General features: G+C 40.2%; 1 protein-coding gene across 1 annotated transcript in view; it reads left to right on the forward strand.

Moving 5' to 3' along the window:
* The first annotated feature begins 422 nt into the window (after positions 1 to 422).
* Positions 423 to 17961, forward strand: part of LOC141018190 (solute carrier family 12 member 9) — a 77833-nt gene continuing 60294 nt past the window's right edge. Inside the window, exons 1-6 of the mRNA XM_073493108.1 lie at positions 423 to 917; positions 6520 to 6654; positions 8053 to 8190; positions 8876 to 9196; positions 12160 to 12267; positions 12378 to 12489. Coding sequence (XP_073349209.1) covers positions 698 to 917; positions 6520 to 6654; positions 8053 to 8190; positions 8876 to 9196; positions 12160 to 12267; positions 12378 to 12489 — 1034 coding nt within the window. The 5' untranslated portion in view covers positions 423 to 697. The remainder of the gene's footprint in view (positions 918 to 6519; positions 6655 to 8052; positions 8191 to 8875; positions 9197 to 12159; positions 12268 to 12377; positions 12490 to 17961) is intronic.

Consider the following 17961-nt stretch of genomic DNA (forward strand, 5'->3'; position numbering starts at 1 on the left):
GCACTGGCTCTTGGTAAATGATCCTGACTCACCTGACACCAGGAAACAGATCTCAGTACTGTGTTTGTAGTTTGATAGTTGTTTGAGTGACGCCACCATTCATTTACTTTTATGGCACGTTTCTATCGATCATGATTCATACGTTATAGCAGGATACGCATATTATGGCAAAAAGAACGACTGAATTTTGCGTTCAATGCGTATTCCTGTTGAAATGTCTCATTCGTGTCTGTTTTGTCTCTGGCATGTGTCACAGGCGTCGCGCTAGCTCGTCAAAGCTTTTATTTTGAAAGATTGATCAGAAGTTGTAGTTGTGGTTGAGGGGGATTAACGTTCGCACATCACATGATATTCCTCTATTCAGTAGTTTTACTGAGGAATTATCCAGAGCTACTGTGGCAGGACATGGGCTGCTTGTGGGGGTTTGTGACTGCTTTTTAATATCATGTCTGCGGACTTCGCATTCTGATGTGCAGGTTTAATACGCTGGTTTGAAGTGCTGTGATTGATGACGAAAGCACTTACCTATTCTGCTATGTAGCTAGGCAGGCAGTCGGAACAGTCAGGAGGCGTCACTATCCTCTGATAAAACCTCTGGAAACATTTATTATTATTACATTGAAGGAGCAAGCCGGAGTTTGCAATTATTCAGACCACTCTGTGAAGTTGTGAAGCTTGTGCGGAGGCAAGTTTCACTATGACAGAGCGGACTCCTCTTCTCCACTACCGCCTCTCCACCAGCGTCAATGAATCCGAGCAGCGGTCACCTCCGGCCGGGCAGGCCCCGGAGCAGCACCCGGGCAGCCCCAGGCAGAGGTCCGCACATCAGCGGCAACCGAAGAAACTCTCCATCTTCTTCGGTGTGGTCATCCCCACCTTGCTGTCAATGTTCAGCGTGGTGGTGTTTCTCAGAATAGGTGAGTGCCGATGGTAACAGACGTCCACATAAATCACTGCACACTGTTTTCTGACGTCTTAATAAGAGAGGTACGCCAAACCCCATTCAAAATTCTGAGATGTTAATGCACAGCTAATCACTGAAGGTTCATAATGTGTAATATTACGTTGGGTTTTTTTTAATAGGAGTCACTGGTGAATTCGGTATGCAAGCAAGTCATCAAATAGTTGTTTCATTAATATCAACTCAATAAGAAATCCTCTTTTGTCTGAATAACATTTGAGGTCCACTTGTGAGCATGCAGACCAGCTCAACAAGTAGATTTTTTATTGAATTAAAGTTGTGCTTAATGACATTCAAACTGATATGATAAATCCATTTAAAAGTTTGGAGAATTAGTTTTCGACTCTTTGGCTCACAGGCAGTGACTTCAGGTGTCACACACACCTGCACTCAAAATCAGGTTCCTATTTCTGCTTCAGTCCTCTGTTGGCCCTCTGGTGCTGCTGTAGTTTGAGATGTGTGATTTGCAATCACCAGTTATATGCAAAGTGAGTTTATCTATTTGTAATGTAATTACATTTAGCATTAAATGTAGCTAAGCATCTAACACAGTTTTGCACGTAACCTGCAAGGCTGATGAATTCCCCCAATGAGCAGGAGAACGATCTCTCCTTGTTTACATTTATTTGGTAAGAATACAATGTTTGACTGGACTTTCTTTAGTTTTGAATGCTACGTATAACCTAATCTCGGATCTATTTCTTGAGGTTTAAATAATAATTTGAGCAGTTCAGTGAGATGCACTCTGGCATGGAGTGATGAGCTTCAGATGCTCAGGCTTTTGATATTTCAGACTCACAGAATAGATTCGTTCTCACATTTTCCTCAAAGTGTTATTATTGGTAGGAAAGTGTAACTCACTGGTTTCTACAGGTCTGCTTCAGAGTCTTATTGCTGTGGCAACACTAGGTCAAGTTCATATTAAAGAAGGATTTCTGTTTTTTATTTCAAGGAAATCTGTCTAGGTTTAAGTGTAAAACTAGCTGAATTATGAAGTTTGTAAAGAGGGTGTAACTTCCAATTTCCTGTGAAAAAATGTGTGAAGCTAGTAATCGTATGTCATGCAATCCACAGTTTAACATTTCTGCTGTCAAAACATAAAAAAGAAGCAACTGACAACGTAGATAATCTCCTCTTCTAACTTTGCTCTGTCTGTTCTGGTTATTACGGTCTTCTGCTTGTCTGTTTTTTCCCCTGCTCTACCTCTTAGTTGTTTTCTAACTCTCTCTCATTTTACCCCCTCCCCTGCCACCCCAGTCTCATGAGATGTCAGCTGCTGTGCAGTGGACACGCATTGTGAACACACACACGCACACGCACATGCACACACTCACATGGACACACACAGTAGCTGTCTGTGTTGTACTTTTAAACTAAGGCTCTACACAGGAACTCACAGTCGTTTAATTGTGGATGTGAAACTATTGCAGAATCCTCAGCTGCGAGAGCCTCCACATACGTGAAGATGAAGAGACAGATGTGTTGTTGGACGGTTTATCTTTGAAGTAAAACACGGTCTAACATATCCCAGTAAATCAAACTGAATGCTGTGTCCACTGCTGCATTCTTGCCTTTTCCATGAGATTTTGGTTCTGATGCTTTGTGATCATGCGACACCCAGAGCAATGCTGTAGATAAAAGCAGACCATGAAAATGGAAGCATTATGCTGTTAGTCACATTTACTGATCGTATATAAACAGCTACAATCAGGTCACAGTAGTTGAAAGTGGTGAAAATGCGTAAAATGTGTCTAACATGCTGTAAAATGGCACTGACATCTTTTCCCACACTTTGATTAGATACACATGACTTTGATTATGAAGATGCAAGATTTTAGTTATTTTAATCAACCATTGCTAGCATCTGACCTCGTTTTGCACATTATGGGCTCTATTAAGACGGTCTAAAGCGCAGTGCGCAAGTGTGTTTAGGACGTGTACAAGTCCAATTTGCTAGTGAAACGGCGGATAATCTGGGCGCAAAGTGCGGCGCACGGCGCAAAGAGGTGGTATTAACACTCTGAATTAGTCGTGGATGTGTTTTGGGCGGAAAATAAATCAAACCAATCCGAGTGTCTCCCATTCCCTTTAAGAGCCAGGTGCATCAGGAGCTGACACATATTAACCAGTGGCACTGGTCTATGCTGAAGGAAAGGGATGTGATCCTCGGCTGCTGGACCCTCTGCCTCATCAACAGCTCTGTTTGACTGCATACGAAAAAATAAACTGTTATTTAACTGAGGAGGAGGAGGAGCTCTGCTACACGTCCCTCTGTTTGTGTGGATCTCAGTCTGTGGATCAGGCAGGATGGGTCATCATCCTGATCAATAACGGTGGGATGAGAGGGTGAAATAATTTCCAAATGAGGAAAATATTGATGACATTACCTGCATCGATCCTCCAGCAGCAGAAACAGTATGTGTATCTCTACATTAACACACGCATTTGTGCACAAGGAACAGCTGAAGAAAGAAACTAAATTGATTATTTAAAACTCCTGACTCGTTTCCTCTGGAGAGTTTATAACTACAGCTTTCAGTTTTGCTGATTAAATGTGCCATGATATTTGTTACAGTGACATGAATGTGTTCATGAAAATGTTTAAAATAACTGAAGCAGCCTCTCAAATCATAAAATCAGAGTGTATGAACGGTGTGAACCCGCCTGTGTAGTGCAGTAAACAGACTGCTCTTTGACTTTAGACCAGCTTTTTTGTTGGTGTCACTTTCTGCTGCCTCAAGATAGCAATCCACCATCAGTGCGCCTGACCACACCTCACTTTAAGGGGCGCACAGGTGGGCGCAGGTACATTAGCTATTTACACAACGTGGGCGCTGGGTGTGTAAAGGACAACTGCGTCAGTCTGAAACTAGCAATGACACTGCGTTCCGCTTTGCACCTAGCCAAACATAGAGCCCTATGGGGTATTGAGTTTTTTTGAGCAATGGTGAGATTGATAAGTGTGAAATCCTGTCAAGCTGTGGCAGAGTTCTTGATTGAGCAAGTATTTATTTATTTTTTATTTTATTTAACCTTTATTTAAATCTCGAGGGGATAATTGAGTGCAAGCCCTCATTTACAATGATGTCAAGAGCACAGGGGAACAATGAGACAAACAACAACAAAAACAAACATTGTTAAAAACAGTTACATTCAAAAGCAGAGTAGCTGGAAATCATATTTGTAAATTGGTCCATGGAAACGATTGTGTTGAGTTTGAGTGTCTGTTGTAAAGTATTCCAGGACGATGCAGCAGAGTAACTGAAAGCATTTTTACCAAATTCAGTGTTAATCCGGGGAACGTTGAGCATTAAGTAATCACTTGAATGTGTTGAAAAGTTACTATGAGTCCAATTTAATAAAGTGCTGATGTATGATGGCGTGTTGCCTTTCAAGACTTTATAGATGAAAGTGAACCAGTGCATGTCTCGTCTCGTGGATAAAGGTGCCCATCCAACTTTTCATATAAAGTGCAATGATAGGTGGAGTAGCTGTCACCAGTAATGAATCTGAGTGTGGAGTGATAAACTGAGTCCAGTGGTTTTAGAGTGGAGACAGAGGCATGTCTATAGATGATGTCACCATGTATAAAAGTATGTATAAAACATATAAGAAATCGTTTGAAGAATTGTCCTTAACTTTGACTAATTAGTTAAACAATCTCAGTAAGAAGCAGGACTTAAAAGCTATGTTAAAAGAAACTTAAAGCAACTTTTAACAAAGTCAAGGTGATTTTTTTTATAGTGCAGATTGCCCTGACTCCTGAGTGCTTTTAAATAAGAACTACAATTAGCATAGCATGTACCACTTCAATACTTTCTGCTAACAATCCCACAATGCAAACAATCACATTTTACAGATGTGAAGTACTGTTGTGCAACTCACTATAGAGGAAACCACTGAGTATATCTTATACTGAATGAATTATGGAGTGATTCTAGACAAATTATCATGCATTGTGCCCAGTGTTTGCATGATTCAGTATACTGTAGCATGCAAAAGGAGAGCTTATATTTGCCCTGCAGTTATGTCCACACTAGCAGTAAACACTCAGTAACCAGTTTATTAATTAAACTGGTACCTGAGCTTGCTGCCGAGGTATTGACAGAGGCACCAGACACTACAGTGCAGCCTCCAAAGTGACCACAAACGTAAATCATCTCTGCTGAACATTGTAATATTATAAACATCACAAAGGGAGAATTAACTTCAAGAATGCTGCATTGAAATGCATTCATTTTAGATGCTTTTAGGAATATTATTCATCCAAATGTAATTAGTGAATTATAAAGGGGGATATACAAATGATTAAAGGATACATCTGTGATATGTGCCTTTCTCAGTCTCAAATCATGACTAGACGAAAGGTTTTCTAAGGCGATGCGGCATGGAACTCTTAAACGTTTTACAGAAACCGGATGATTTGTATCCAAAGAATGATCAGGCAGACCCAAAGTGACCACACCATCAGAAGATTATGTATATGTAGTCAATTTGAGTGATTCAGTGGAAGGACTCAACAACATTTGATTGTATATATACTGAATCCACCATTTCATTAATGTTTTCACGTAGCAGTAGGTAGGTAGTAACAGGAACAGACAGTGTATCTTATTAACCTGTCATCATACATTTCCAAAATATGTGATCTGCCTTTGCTGGTCACTCCTGATGGATTTTGGATCTCTCTTGAAGGAGACATTTTCAGGTTCCATTTTATATTACTACTAGAATAGATTTACATGCTTTAATGCTCAAGAAAACCCATTTCTTTTCTTGTATTGTCCAGTGCTGCGGCTCTGTGTTCACTCTCTGTCTGAAATGCTCTGTTTTAGCTTCTGTCTCTTTAAGGCCCCCTTCCCTTCTGTTCTGATTGGTCAGCTCATGCCTGCCTGAGCCAACACCGCTAACAGTCTGTCTCCGATCAGCTCTGAAGATGTGTTTAGCACATTATTTACGTGCCAAACTAGCTGCTAAGCATAAATAATGTAAATGTGTGGCATGGTGACGAAGTGTGATGTCAAGAAGTCACAGTATTAAAGGCGGGACTACTGAGGCATTTCAGGCACTTCAGGAGCATTTTTTGAATGGAGCTCCCCTTGTCAAGATGTTTTACATACACAAAAACCTATATAACACACTGAAGGAAAGGGAAAAAACGAAAGAAAAAAAAATCAGCTACCTTATACAAACCCTGATTCCAGATGTCAGCAGTACAGAAAAAGCACAGAGAGGAAACTGGGGTCACCTTCAACATGTGATCCCAGTTTCACTTTCAGAGTGACTGTTGTGTTGAGTCATTTTGTGCAACGGTCACTTTCATTTTGATATCTGACATTCTGACAACATTAGGAATATATTATTCATCATAAACTGGAAGCACAGTTCTTCCTCTTTGTAGTTCTCATGCCACACTGAACGCTCACATCGTCAGTGCTCGTCCTTGGAAAGAATAACTTCCCTCCTCAGCCACACTGACGTTACAGCTAATGCTGAAGTTCTGCTTTCGACCAGCTGCTCCGTGTTTGTCTCACTGTGTTTGTATTTTCCCTGACCAGGCTTCGTGGTGGGACAGTCTGGACTGTACCAAGCCATCGCCATGTTTCTGGTGGCCTACTTCATCATCTCCATGACTGTTTTGTCAGTCTGTGCCATCTCCACCAATGGAGCCCTGGATGCCGGGGGAGCCTATTGTATCCTCTTGACATACGCACCATCACATGACATTTGCACATGACAGTCAGTATCAGGAACATCGTCAAGATACCAAGAGCACACACTTGTAGAATTCCTTGATAGGCTCAACAAAGAGAAAGTGCCCTCATTCTAGCACTGTGTTACCGAAGTATGTCGCATTGTATGTGGCAGTGTTTGTCACTGACTGGCGGACTGATATGTTTGTTAACTGCACTATAGGACATTGTTTGCTACTTTCGATAGGGGCCAGTATGTTTTGCTGCCAGGAGTCTGGTCATTGAGCCCACACAGTGCTGTTTATCAGTCAGGACAGGCCGTTTCCATCATTGAAACACATTAACATGTACAGTTTAGACACACAGACTGTACATTAAACGGCATTGTCTCCTTAACATTTAGTTGTTGAAGTTGTCACTTCCTGTTGATGATTTGTAGAGAAATAACACTTTAAACATGGATCATCTGCAGTAATTAACACTGTCCCCCAACACATAGTATGTCACAGTATTTTGATTGTGGAAGTAAAGTTGTATAGAGTAATCTATGTTTCTACATTTACACACACTATTATAGTGCTTGACAGGACTGTTTTGACTGTGTTTAAATTTTCCAACCATTATTATATCTAGAACTGCAACAACTAGTCAATTAATCAATTAGTTGATCGAAAGAAAATGAATCACAGGATATATTGATAATAATAATTTCAGTCATTTTTCAGTCTGGTTCTTCTTAAATGTGAAGATTTGCTGCTTTTCTTTGTCATTTATGACACTATATGAAGCACCTTTGGGTTTTGGACTGTTGGTTGGACAAAAGAAGCAATCTGAAGACGACACTTGGCTCTGTGGAATTCTGATGAGCATTTTCACATTTTTTGACATTTTATAGACTAAACCATTAATTGATCAATTATGAAAATATTGAGTAGATTAATCACTAATGAAAATTATTGTTAGTTGATCTTATCATATCCTTTACCCACCTCTGACTATAATCATAAAAAATGCAGTCATTAGCTCTAAATTAATCTCTTAATCTCAGTTAAATTGTTTGACATTTTCCAAATTTGCTTATTCACGAAGATTGATACCTCTGTTATATCTGTCTGTTGAATATGAAACTACAGCCTGGAGGCAGTTCGCTTACCGCAGTGACTAGAAACAGGGGAAAGAGCTAGCCTTAGATCAGGAGAAAGGCAAACTAAAATCTAAAAGTTGTGATTTGTTTCCCTCTCTCCTTCTGTAGACAAAACATACCATAGCCAAGACCATCTCCCCACTTCACTCATGTCAACCTCTTCGACAGAAATGGGTTCTATAAGAATTTTTAAAAACTCACCTTTTTCACAGTGTATCCAACCACCAAGTTCACTTTGCCTTAACTTCGCTCAGACATGATAAGTCGAGCGTTGGGGCCAGAGTTTGGTGGCAGCATCGGCATCATGTTCTTCCTAGCCAACGTGTGTGGCAGCGCTCTCTATGTGCTGGGTCTGGTGGAAGCCATTGTGGCCACCTTTGGAGTGCCAGAAGGTGAGTTCAAACTTGGAAATGATTGTATTAGTTTAGAAAGATGATTTTATATACAGTAGATTTAGCTTACAACATATTACACACATTATAATACACATTTCATACAACATGTTTCATCCATCAATCCACTATATGTACCTGCTATACTTTTAAAATATCAGCAGAGTTAAGAAGTAATACTGAGACGATCCGAAAAGCTCAGACATTATTGTATTATTCCTGAAATAAAGCTGTTTTTAAAGGGTACAGCAAGTGATTCTGGGCAAAAATTGTTGATTGTTGAGTTCAATTTCCAGGTCGATAAATACTATCCCTGGCCGCATTATGCGGCCACAGTGTGATTTAAGAAAGCATGCTCGCAATCCGCATTTAAAAGAGGCATGATGTGAAACAAAACAGTGTTGGCATCTAGTGTGATATTTTTAAGTGTCAGGCAGTGCTTTGTAAAAATGACACAACAATAACAATCACTTACTCTCCCTGTTATATGGCGGTTGATTTGACGACACAGAAAATGAGACTCATTTATCTTTTCCAAGAATCACATGCTGCACCTTTAAATTCACCAATTCAAATTTTCATTCTGTGCTGTAATGTTGTACTCTTAAATACTTCCTGTCAATCATTTACAAGCAGTACCTTTTCCCTCCTCACCTCCTGCCTCCACACCTTTTACTTTCTCTAGATGGAACTGTGGCCACTTCTCCCTACCAGGTCCTGCCATCAGGCTACTGGTGGTCTCTGCTCTACGCCACAGCTGTCCTCCTGCTGTGCCTGCTGGTGTGCCTGGTGGGAGCCCACATCTATGCCAAGGCCAGCTTCCTCATTTTCCTGGTGGTCATGTTTGTCCTGGGCACCGTCTTCGTCAGCTTCTTTGCTGTACACCCTCGTACTGTTGTCCTGCCCAGTACTGCAAACCTGATAGCCAATGGAACGGGCCCCGTGTTTCCCACCACAGCTAACTTCACTGGCTTCAAGTTGGAAACGCTGCTCGGGAACCTGTGGGGTAAGGTGGATGAGGCTGGGAGAAAAATAGCTCTGTCAGCATGTTTGAAGATCCTCATTTGATCTGTGATGTGTTTAATTTTTAAAAAGGAATGTCAATGAATAATCGGTTAGTTAGTGTTAATAATTGAATAGATTTAAACTATGTTAATCAACATTATAGAAGACGAGAGAAGAGGGATGTGAACTGCCTGAAATTGTTCTGTGGTTTGGTTGTACTTCTGGGTTGCATCAGTTGTTCTACATTAATTTAGCTGAAAAGTGACAAAGGAGTCGAAACACATCATTTAATCATAATTTAAATTATTGAATTAATTGTTCAAATATCTAATTTACATGGATTTAGTGGCAATTATGAGCCATGCTAGCAGTTTAAAAATGCTATTTGTGTATTTTAATGATGATCAAGCTATTGATTGTTAACGAGCCCAATGTTCAATTTAGGAAATTCCTTGAAATTTGTGTCTTTAGTTTAAAGGCTGTAATTCAAACTTACGTTGACATCAGGACAATGGCAGACTGGAAGATTTGACAAACTTAAAGAAGTAATTTTCTGACTGCATAAAACTGGGCTGATGGGTGACGTTATGCGAGTTGGGCGGCGCTTGGTTTTGGCTTGGAGTCAGTTTTGAAATGGGAAACAGTAAAGCGGCCATATCGAACAACAGTTCACTAAAATATGTCTCTGTAAACATTTAAGAGAAATGGACTATGAACAGGATTGTGGCTATTTGATCAGAACTACCTTGTTTTACAGTTCATGTCCACAATATTTCTCCATTGCATCTTACCACTTTGTTCAAATGTTTCTGAAAACAGTTTAGGTGAGAAATAGGCAGTGTAGCAACAGAATCTTGGTTTATAGTTTATCAGCATTGTCGAGTTTAGACAGTTTGATCAGAGTTTAGTGAGACACCGCTCCCTCAGTACGAGAGAGGGAGAGCAATGGCACTCTATCACGATCCGACTACTCTATTTGTGTCCGTGGATGTGGGCATACAAAAATGCGGAACAACAATCTGAAGTTGATTTTTAAAAAAAAAGCCCTAAAGTTTGCCAGATGATGCATTCTGGCTGGCAAAAGAGTGGGAGGCTTTGGGTGCAGGCACAATGGACAGAAGTTTAACATTGTTCATTTGCATACACCACTAAAGTTGTAGTGACACAAAGCTCTTTGAAAAATGGCAAAGTTCCTGTTTAAATGTGTATGCAGGTAAGGGGTCAATAGTAGAAGGTTACATTGACCAGTTTAACCACTACATAATGGTTAAAACCAGCACTTTGGGATATTTTTTCTCAGAGGGTTTTAACAAGCATTGTATTTACAGCTTTTAACAGGGTTGCACAATGCAGTCGCTCAATTCTGTTCATTTATTGAATTGCAACAGGCCTAAAAAATGATTGTAATACAGTTATTAATGAGAGATTTGTCACTTGATTCAATGTGTGAAAAATGTAGGTTTGGAATTTTCACTTTAAATAGTTGCGTATTGGAAGTATGGCCTCAGTGACAAAGTTTATTGTACATCTACTGTACATATACAGTATTTCAGTAAATCCAAATGCAGAACTTTTATTTTCATCTTCCACTGCTGCCTGTTTTTACACTTTGGTTCTTGTATGGATTTAAACAAGATTTAACATTTTAATTAGTGAACTTCAGAGGGGCTCTTTGCGCTAAGATAAGCTAAGGTAAGCTAAGCTGCTCAAAGTACCTTCACATTCACTGTACAGACTCGGGTGGTATCGATCTTCTCATTTTGACGAGAACGCAAATAAGCGTATTTACCAAATTTTTCTATTTCTACTATTCCTTTTAAGAAAGATGGAGCATTTCACTCTATCCTACTAGGTCCCAACTTCATTTATGTGAATGCTACATCAACCTGTAGGACTCACTACTGCAGCGCTAAGGACATGATCCCTCACTGGCTTCCCACCAATTAACACAGCTGAAATCAGCATTGCAGAGCCTCTGCAGTGGTGGCGTGAACTTTTTGCTGTCATCACCGTTGTGTCCCCGTTTCTGACCATACATAATCATTTCCTACACTGTTGGCAGAGAGTGGATGTTTGTATTGATCTGTAATTAGGTGTACATGCTCTCCGATTCTTGACATCCAGGGAGAACTAACCAAGCAGCCCACTCTGTGTGCAGGGATTATATCCAAGCATATGATTACTAAGATAATTGCCGTAACTCGGGCATGTACTCAGGCACACGTGAGAACTATTACACTTTAAAGCTTTCAATAATCCCAAGATCTGACTAAATGGAGCACAAACGCACACAGAGACATGTCAAATTATAATTTTACATGTTTACATTAGTTTAAAGAGAAAAGGGTAAATGTGTTTAAAACCTCCATGGATGGTTTCTGAATGTGTCTAACAACCTAAATGGTTTTGTTGCATCAAACTGCTGTATTGAGTACATTACAAAAACTGTTGTTAATATTAGCTTTTTGATTATTTTCTTTGTTTATCTTAATGAATTTTTTTTAGTTAAGTTCTTGTTGGAACCCCCCAGGTAAAATTGGTATTATTATTATTATTATTATTATTATTATTATTGTTGTTATTGTTAACAAGAGAGTGCTTGCTGAATTTAAAGTGTCAGTCATGATCCACGTTGGATTGGGATGGATTGGATTGATTTGGTAAGATATTGCATGTATTTCCAACCATACCCATACAATCATAAAGATTTGATTGAGAGAGTAGTATGAGTATTTTGAAGAAATAAATCCACCATCCTGTGATGAAGTAGATGCCACTCTGTAAACAACAGGAAATACGTGTAGAGAATGCTTTTTTCCAAATGCCGTAAAAGAAGATGAAGTTTGGCTCCGAGCAGGTACAGTTGAGTGTCGGCCAACGAACCAAATGGAACTTTCCGTTAGAAGACTGATGATGCTGATAAAAGCACAACAACAGTAACTTATCTGTTATCTCTTCCCGCAGCCGACTACACTGTGGATTACACAACAGGATATATGATGACATTTGCCACTGTTTTCGCTGTCATGTTTAATGGCTGCACCGGCATCATGGCTGGTTCTAACATGTCAGGTAGGTGAGGGCAGGTTGTGAGTGGGTGTGTGTTTGTTTCTGTGACCTGATATTGACTGATATGATCTGTGAGCTACAAATGAACACATGTAAACTGCTTTATTTATCAGGGGAACTTAAAAATCCTAGCTACTCCATCCCACGTGGCACCATCACAGCTGTCATCTTCACCTTCATCATCTACAATCTGCTCTGCGTACTGGTGGCCTGCTCCTGTGACCGGTCAGTCACACACACACACACACACACACACACACACACACACACACACACACACACACACACACACACACACACACACACACACACACACGCTAAGTAAAGTAGCCTTACATTTTCTTGTAATGTAGCTTCATGCAGTGGATTTCGGCACCTCCGTGGCTGGTTATGGCAAACGAGAGTGAAGATAAATCCAGTTTTTAATCCCAAAAGTTTCAAAACCTCTATACTCTCCTTGACTCCTGGTGTTTTCCTCTAGAAGCTCCAGGCTCCGGCTGTTTCCTCCAGAGCTTGCTGGCTCCAGCTGCTATCTACAAGTTAACACTCCTTAACAGAGTAGCTCGTTAATCCAAAACACCGGTCTCTGTCTCTCCACACCCATCTTTTAGTTCAATTACCCGTACAGAAAGTCATATTATGTGTCAGATATCTGAATTAAAATCCTCCAAAAGGCATCATCACCATAGATGCGGCTGAGTGCCTGCAATTAGCTGAGGTGAAGCCGAGCAGACAGCTTGGGGCTACCCGTCACTCAAAGCTGCCATCCCCCCAATTATGCTTAAGTTTAAGCCTTAAAAATTATTTAAACAAGTGAGTTATATAAAAATGCACCCCCCCATACAATTGTCATGATGGGGTAAATTAGGTATAGGGACCAAACCATTTTTTGCACCATGCTGTAAACATGTTTATTTCTGCCGTAAAGTCACCTTTGGAGCCGGCCTCAAGTGGCCATTGGAGGAACTGCCGTCTTTGGTACTTTGGGCATTGTCAGGGCAGTCAGTGAGCGTTGCTAGCTCTAGTTGCTGCGGTTTGACTCGCACCATTGGCACTGGACAGCCCTTGTTAGTGGCTTTTTGTCTGATTCAGCATGTAGATGCTCATCAGTGAGAGGAATCACTCTGATTGACTGTTCAGATAAGTGGATCAGTGCATGAAAAGAGAAACGAAAAAAAACAAAGGGAAAGCCCCTTAAGCCTGTCGCTGTAGTATCTTAATGGTATGTAGTATTTTTCTCCTCCGTCTCTTCACCAGTGCCATTTGCAACTTTTTATCAGACATATTCTTGATTAGAAGCAGCTATACACCGACCAGTCACAACATTAAAACCACTGACAGGTGACGTGAATAACATTGATCATCTCATCACAATGTGATGTTCTGCTGGGAAACCTTGGGTGCTGGCATTCATGTGAATGCTACTTGACACGCATCACCCATCCAAACACTGTTGTGGACCAAGTACACCCCCTCATCACAACAACACTACCAGATGGCAGTGGCCCCCCAGCAGGACAATGTGCCCTGACACACCGCAAACACTGCTCAGGAGCAGCTCGAGGAACACAATAAAGGGCCCAAGGTGTTGACCGGGCCTCCAAATTCCCCAGATCCCAATCTGATCGAGCATCTGTAAGACATGCTGGAACAGGTCTGATCCATGGAGGCCTCAACCCCCAACATACAGGACCCAGAGGATCCACTATAAAACGCCCTGGTGCCAGACACCACAGGATGCCCTCAGAGGTCTGAAGTCCATGTCTTGACAGGTCAGAACTGTTTTGGCTGCACAAGGGGAACCTTCACAACATTAGGCAGGTGGTCATAATGTTGTGGCTGATCGGTGTATAAGCGAGAGAGGTGTAAAAAAAAATACTGCTGAATCATAACAACAGATTGTATATTGGCAGAGTTTCGTTGACACAACAGTTGGACTTTGATGCAGTTACTTCATTTATGTTAGTTTGGTGTGTCCAGGCCTTAAGGCATTACTTCAATGTCCCCCTAAGGCCTTAAGCCCTGAACCCTCACTGGCTTAGTTGATGTCATCTGGTAAATGTTTGAGAAGATGCAAGAGGCTTAAATGATATGAATAGGAATGGGATACTGCGACATTTCAGTTTGTCTCATTGGTTTGAATCACAGGGAGAAGTTCCATAACACCGTAAACGTTTAAGTGTGAAGACTTGGGTTAAGGTTAGGGTTAGGCAAGTAGTGGTTATGGTTGTGGTCAGGGTAAGTCTTCAGGAAATGAATGTAGAGCCCAATCCAAACGTTCACACTTAGACTTAGACTTAGACTTATACAGTTCAACAAAATTAAACTCCAGGCAGTATCTGAAAAGCATTAATTTATGCTTTTGACTTTTCATCTTCCCATTTTCATATAATTGTCTTGGGTTTATAGTATTTCAGTATAAAACACATTCAGTTATATCATTTACATCTACAAGCAAACAAAAAGCAGTGAAACGACCCATAATTGAACATTAATCCACACAGACCCAACAAGGTAATTAAACCTTTGGGTTGATAAGAGTACAAGTGTGGTGCTGTAGTAATAGATATAGCAGATGAAATCCAATACTCAGCGGCTATCAGATAATGCAGACAGGGTTCATTTTCTGCTTCACCAAACAGAACTGGAGCATCAGAGGAGGCCAATTTCAAAACCATCTATTCCGAGTGAATGTTATCCAACACCAGGTGTCAGATAATCAATTTGAACAACTGCAGCATGCTTGAAAGAAAGTGGACAAAATAATGGAGACACAATACTTTGTGACTTTGTGCAAGAATGACCAATGTGACTCCATTCAAGCCCATTTTTTGACAACACTTTAGTGAGTCAGTTTTTTTTACTGCATAATGCAGTCCTAATGCAAATACTAGCACTTTTAAATGTTAGAGCAGTTGCAGCAAAAAATGCCCATGCGAGCACACTGAAAGCTGGCCTGATCAGTCTATATTCAACAATGTTTGACGCTTGCAAATATTATTCATAAAGCTAAATGTCCATTAATTCCCTAGTTTCTGATAAAGCTACTAGAGATCAGATTAAAAACAAAACAGTCAATTAAAGTGAGCTACTCTAATGCTCTGACTGGGTGAGATTCATGCACATTTTAACACTCCGTCAGGTGAAGCAAGTGTACAGACAGAATTAAGAGCAGACAGAGCAGGGAATTTGGGAAAGGGCAACTGAGTAAAACTGAGTGGGAGGTTATAATTTTGTACTTACACAAATAATTTGTCTAAGCACTGAATACGTAATTGTTTCCCATCAAAATATTTGTGCATTTGTAAATTTTGTTTACCGTTGTGCTGCCAGGATTGAGACACAATTATAGCTCATTAGGTGTGATGCCATGAAACAGGGTCTTAAAAACATCTAGGGCACTGTGCTCTGATATTTGGATGGGAATTCTGTCTTGAAGGATTTAGAAATTCTTCCTTGCAATTTTACATGACAGCATGACTCGCCCCTTTGAACAGTTTTTGTGGAGATAAGTGATGAAACGACAGACGGAACAATCATCCCTGCCTTTAGTACATCTATCAGTAGGTCCATTACAACACGCTTACACTGTAGCATAAGGTATATTTAGTGATCTAGCTGTCCATGGTCTTCCATAACCGCCCACAGTCTCTTTCTGGGTGATATTATAACATAAAACATTATTCATGTTCATTTACTACACCTGCTACACGTTAGCAGCATGAAGCAAGTTTCCTGGTTTTGAGTTGTTGTGTTAGAAGACAACTGCTACTTGACATTGAACGCTGTGTAATTTTAAATAAATAAAAATACGTTTTGAATAACAAATATTTGCTACCCATGGGCTTGAAAAGTTTTTGGTTTCTCCTTCACAGAGGATGCTAAATGTACTCAGCTCGGTTTTACAACAAGTCTTGGCAAAAAAACATGTCAGATCATATCAAGATGTCCAGAGAAATGGTGTAATCCACAAGCCTGTTTAACACTTAAGATACCAATGTGGTGAAATATGTAATGAAGTGTTAGCAGGCAGCTAACAATCCATCATGGACACACGGGTATTTCTGGCGTCTGTGTCCGCTCTTCACTTCACTCTTAAAGTTAGTGTGGAAAAGTCTTAACCTTGGTGTTGCACTAGGTGTTTACTTCTTTTTCTTTTCTTGTTGTCCCTCTCCCCCTCTCAATCTGTCTCTCTATCTGCTGAGTGCCAGAGTTCAGTATTGATGTAGCTCTAAAGCCAGTGTTGCCAAGGTGCTAAACTGACATGACGGGGCTATAAAAGAGCATTGGAGATCAATACTGCCATCATTTACCCTGCTGCACCATCCTCTCTGCGTCCACACACACTCACTGATAAGAGACAGTTTCTTAACACACTTGCTCCACCTCTGCAGTACTCTATCTAGAATCACACATATTACTTGTACTTTAGGTTAGTGTATGCTTAAATACATTTTCATCTATTGTAGATATTTAACGTAGTTGTCCTTGTTAAAAATATCAGATATATAGTTATTTGGTCATCAATGATGGAAGGGGCAGTGCCAATATTTTAAATTGGGACCAAGTCAGCACTGAGCCCCTGCTCACATGACCCAGCAAAGAGGCCACAAAGATCCCTCACATGACCTGTGTGTGTGTGTGTGTGTGTGTGTGTGTGTGTGTGTGTGTGTGTGTGTGTGTGTGTGTGTGTGTGTGTGTGTGTGTGTGTGTGTGTGTGTGTGTGTGTGTGTGTGTGTGTGTGTGTGTGTGAGGGAGAGAGAGAGAGATGGGGGCATTGTTCACACTTGGAATTAAAATGTGTCTCAGTCAGAAATGCACAGCTCTAAACACATTTGTGGATGCAGTGAAATCTGGGCACTCAGGCCAAATCTGGGACACGTGAACACGTACAGCAGCGGTTCCCAACTAGTAGGCCAAGTATGTCTACCTCAGAATGTAGGCTACTTCGGCAGTGGCCAGTGGGTATATGGAAATATTGCAGAACAACTCAGCTAATTTGAAAAAAATAGAAAATATGTTTAGATCAGAAAAACATTTCCATATATTGAGTCACTTGTAACACCTGAACACTATGTGTTGCATTTAACAAAACTGTGAAAACTAGCAAATAAGCAGAGATGTCGACAGATAACTAAATCGACAGATACACAGCTGAACAATAGATAGCTAAAACTAACAGATAAAAAAGTTGGAATTTCTAAATGTCAAAGATTAATGGTTAAAACGTAAGCTAATCATATTCACCTGTTGAAATGTTTGGCTGAAATAGATGGCTAAAAGAAAATGGTTAAAATAGTTAACTATAAGTAATGGAGAAATTGTTAGAGCAGATAGCAATTGATGGATAAACAGTTGAAATGGTTAGCTAAAGTAGGCTACTGAATAACAAGGCTAGTTTAAATAGCTAAATAGTAAGCTAAATGTAGAAATATATATGAAATAAATAATAATATATGAGCTATATAGCTACAAGTAATGGATAAACAGTTGAAATAGTTAATGTAATGGATAAATGGTTGAAATAGTGAGCTAAAAGTATTACACTGTTGCAAAGGTTAGCTAAAAGTCATGGATAAATGTTAGAAAGCCTCCAGCTGCTACCAATCCATGGTGGTAGTGGAACAAATGCAGACTTGACCAAACCAAACTCTTGTTTAATTAAAAGTTAAATAACTTTCCAGTTTAAAATCAACT

Source organism: Pagrus major, chromosome 2 (genome assembly GCF_040436345.1).
Source record: "Pagrus major chromosome 2, Pma_NU_1.0".
Classification (NCBI taxonomy): Eukaryota; Metazoa; Chordata; class Actinopteri; order Spariformes; family Sparidae; genus Pagrus; species Pagrus major.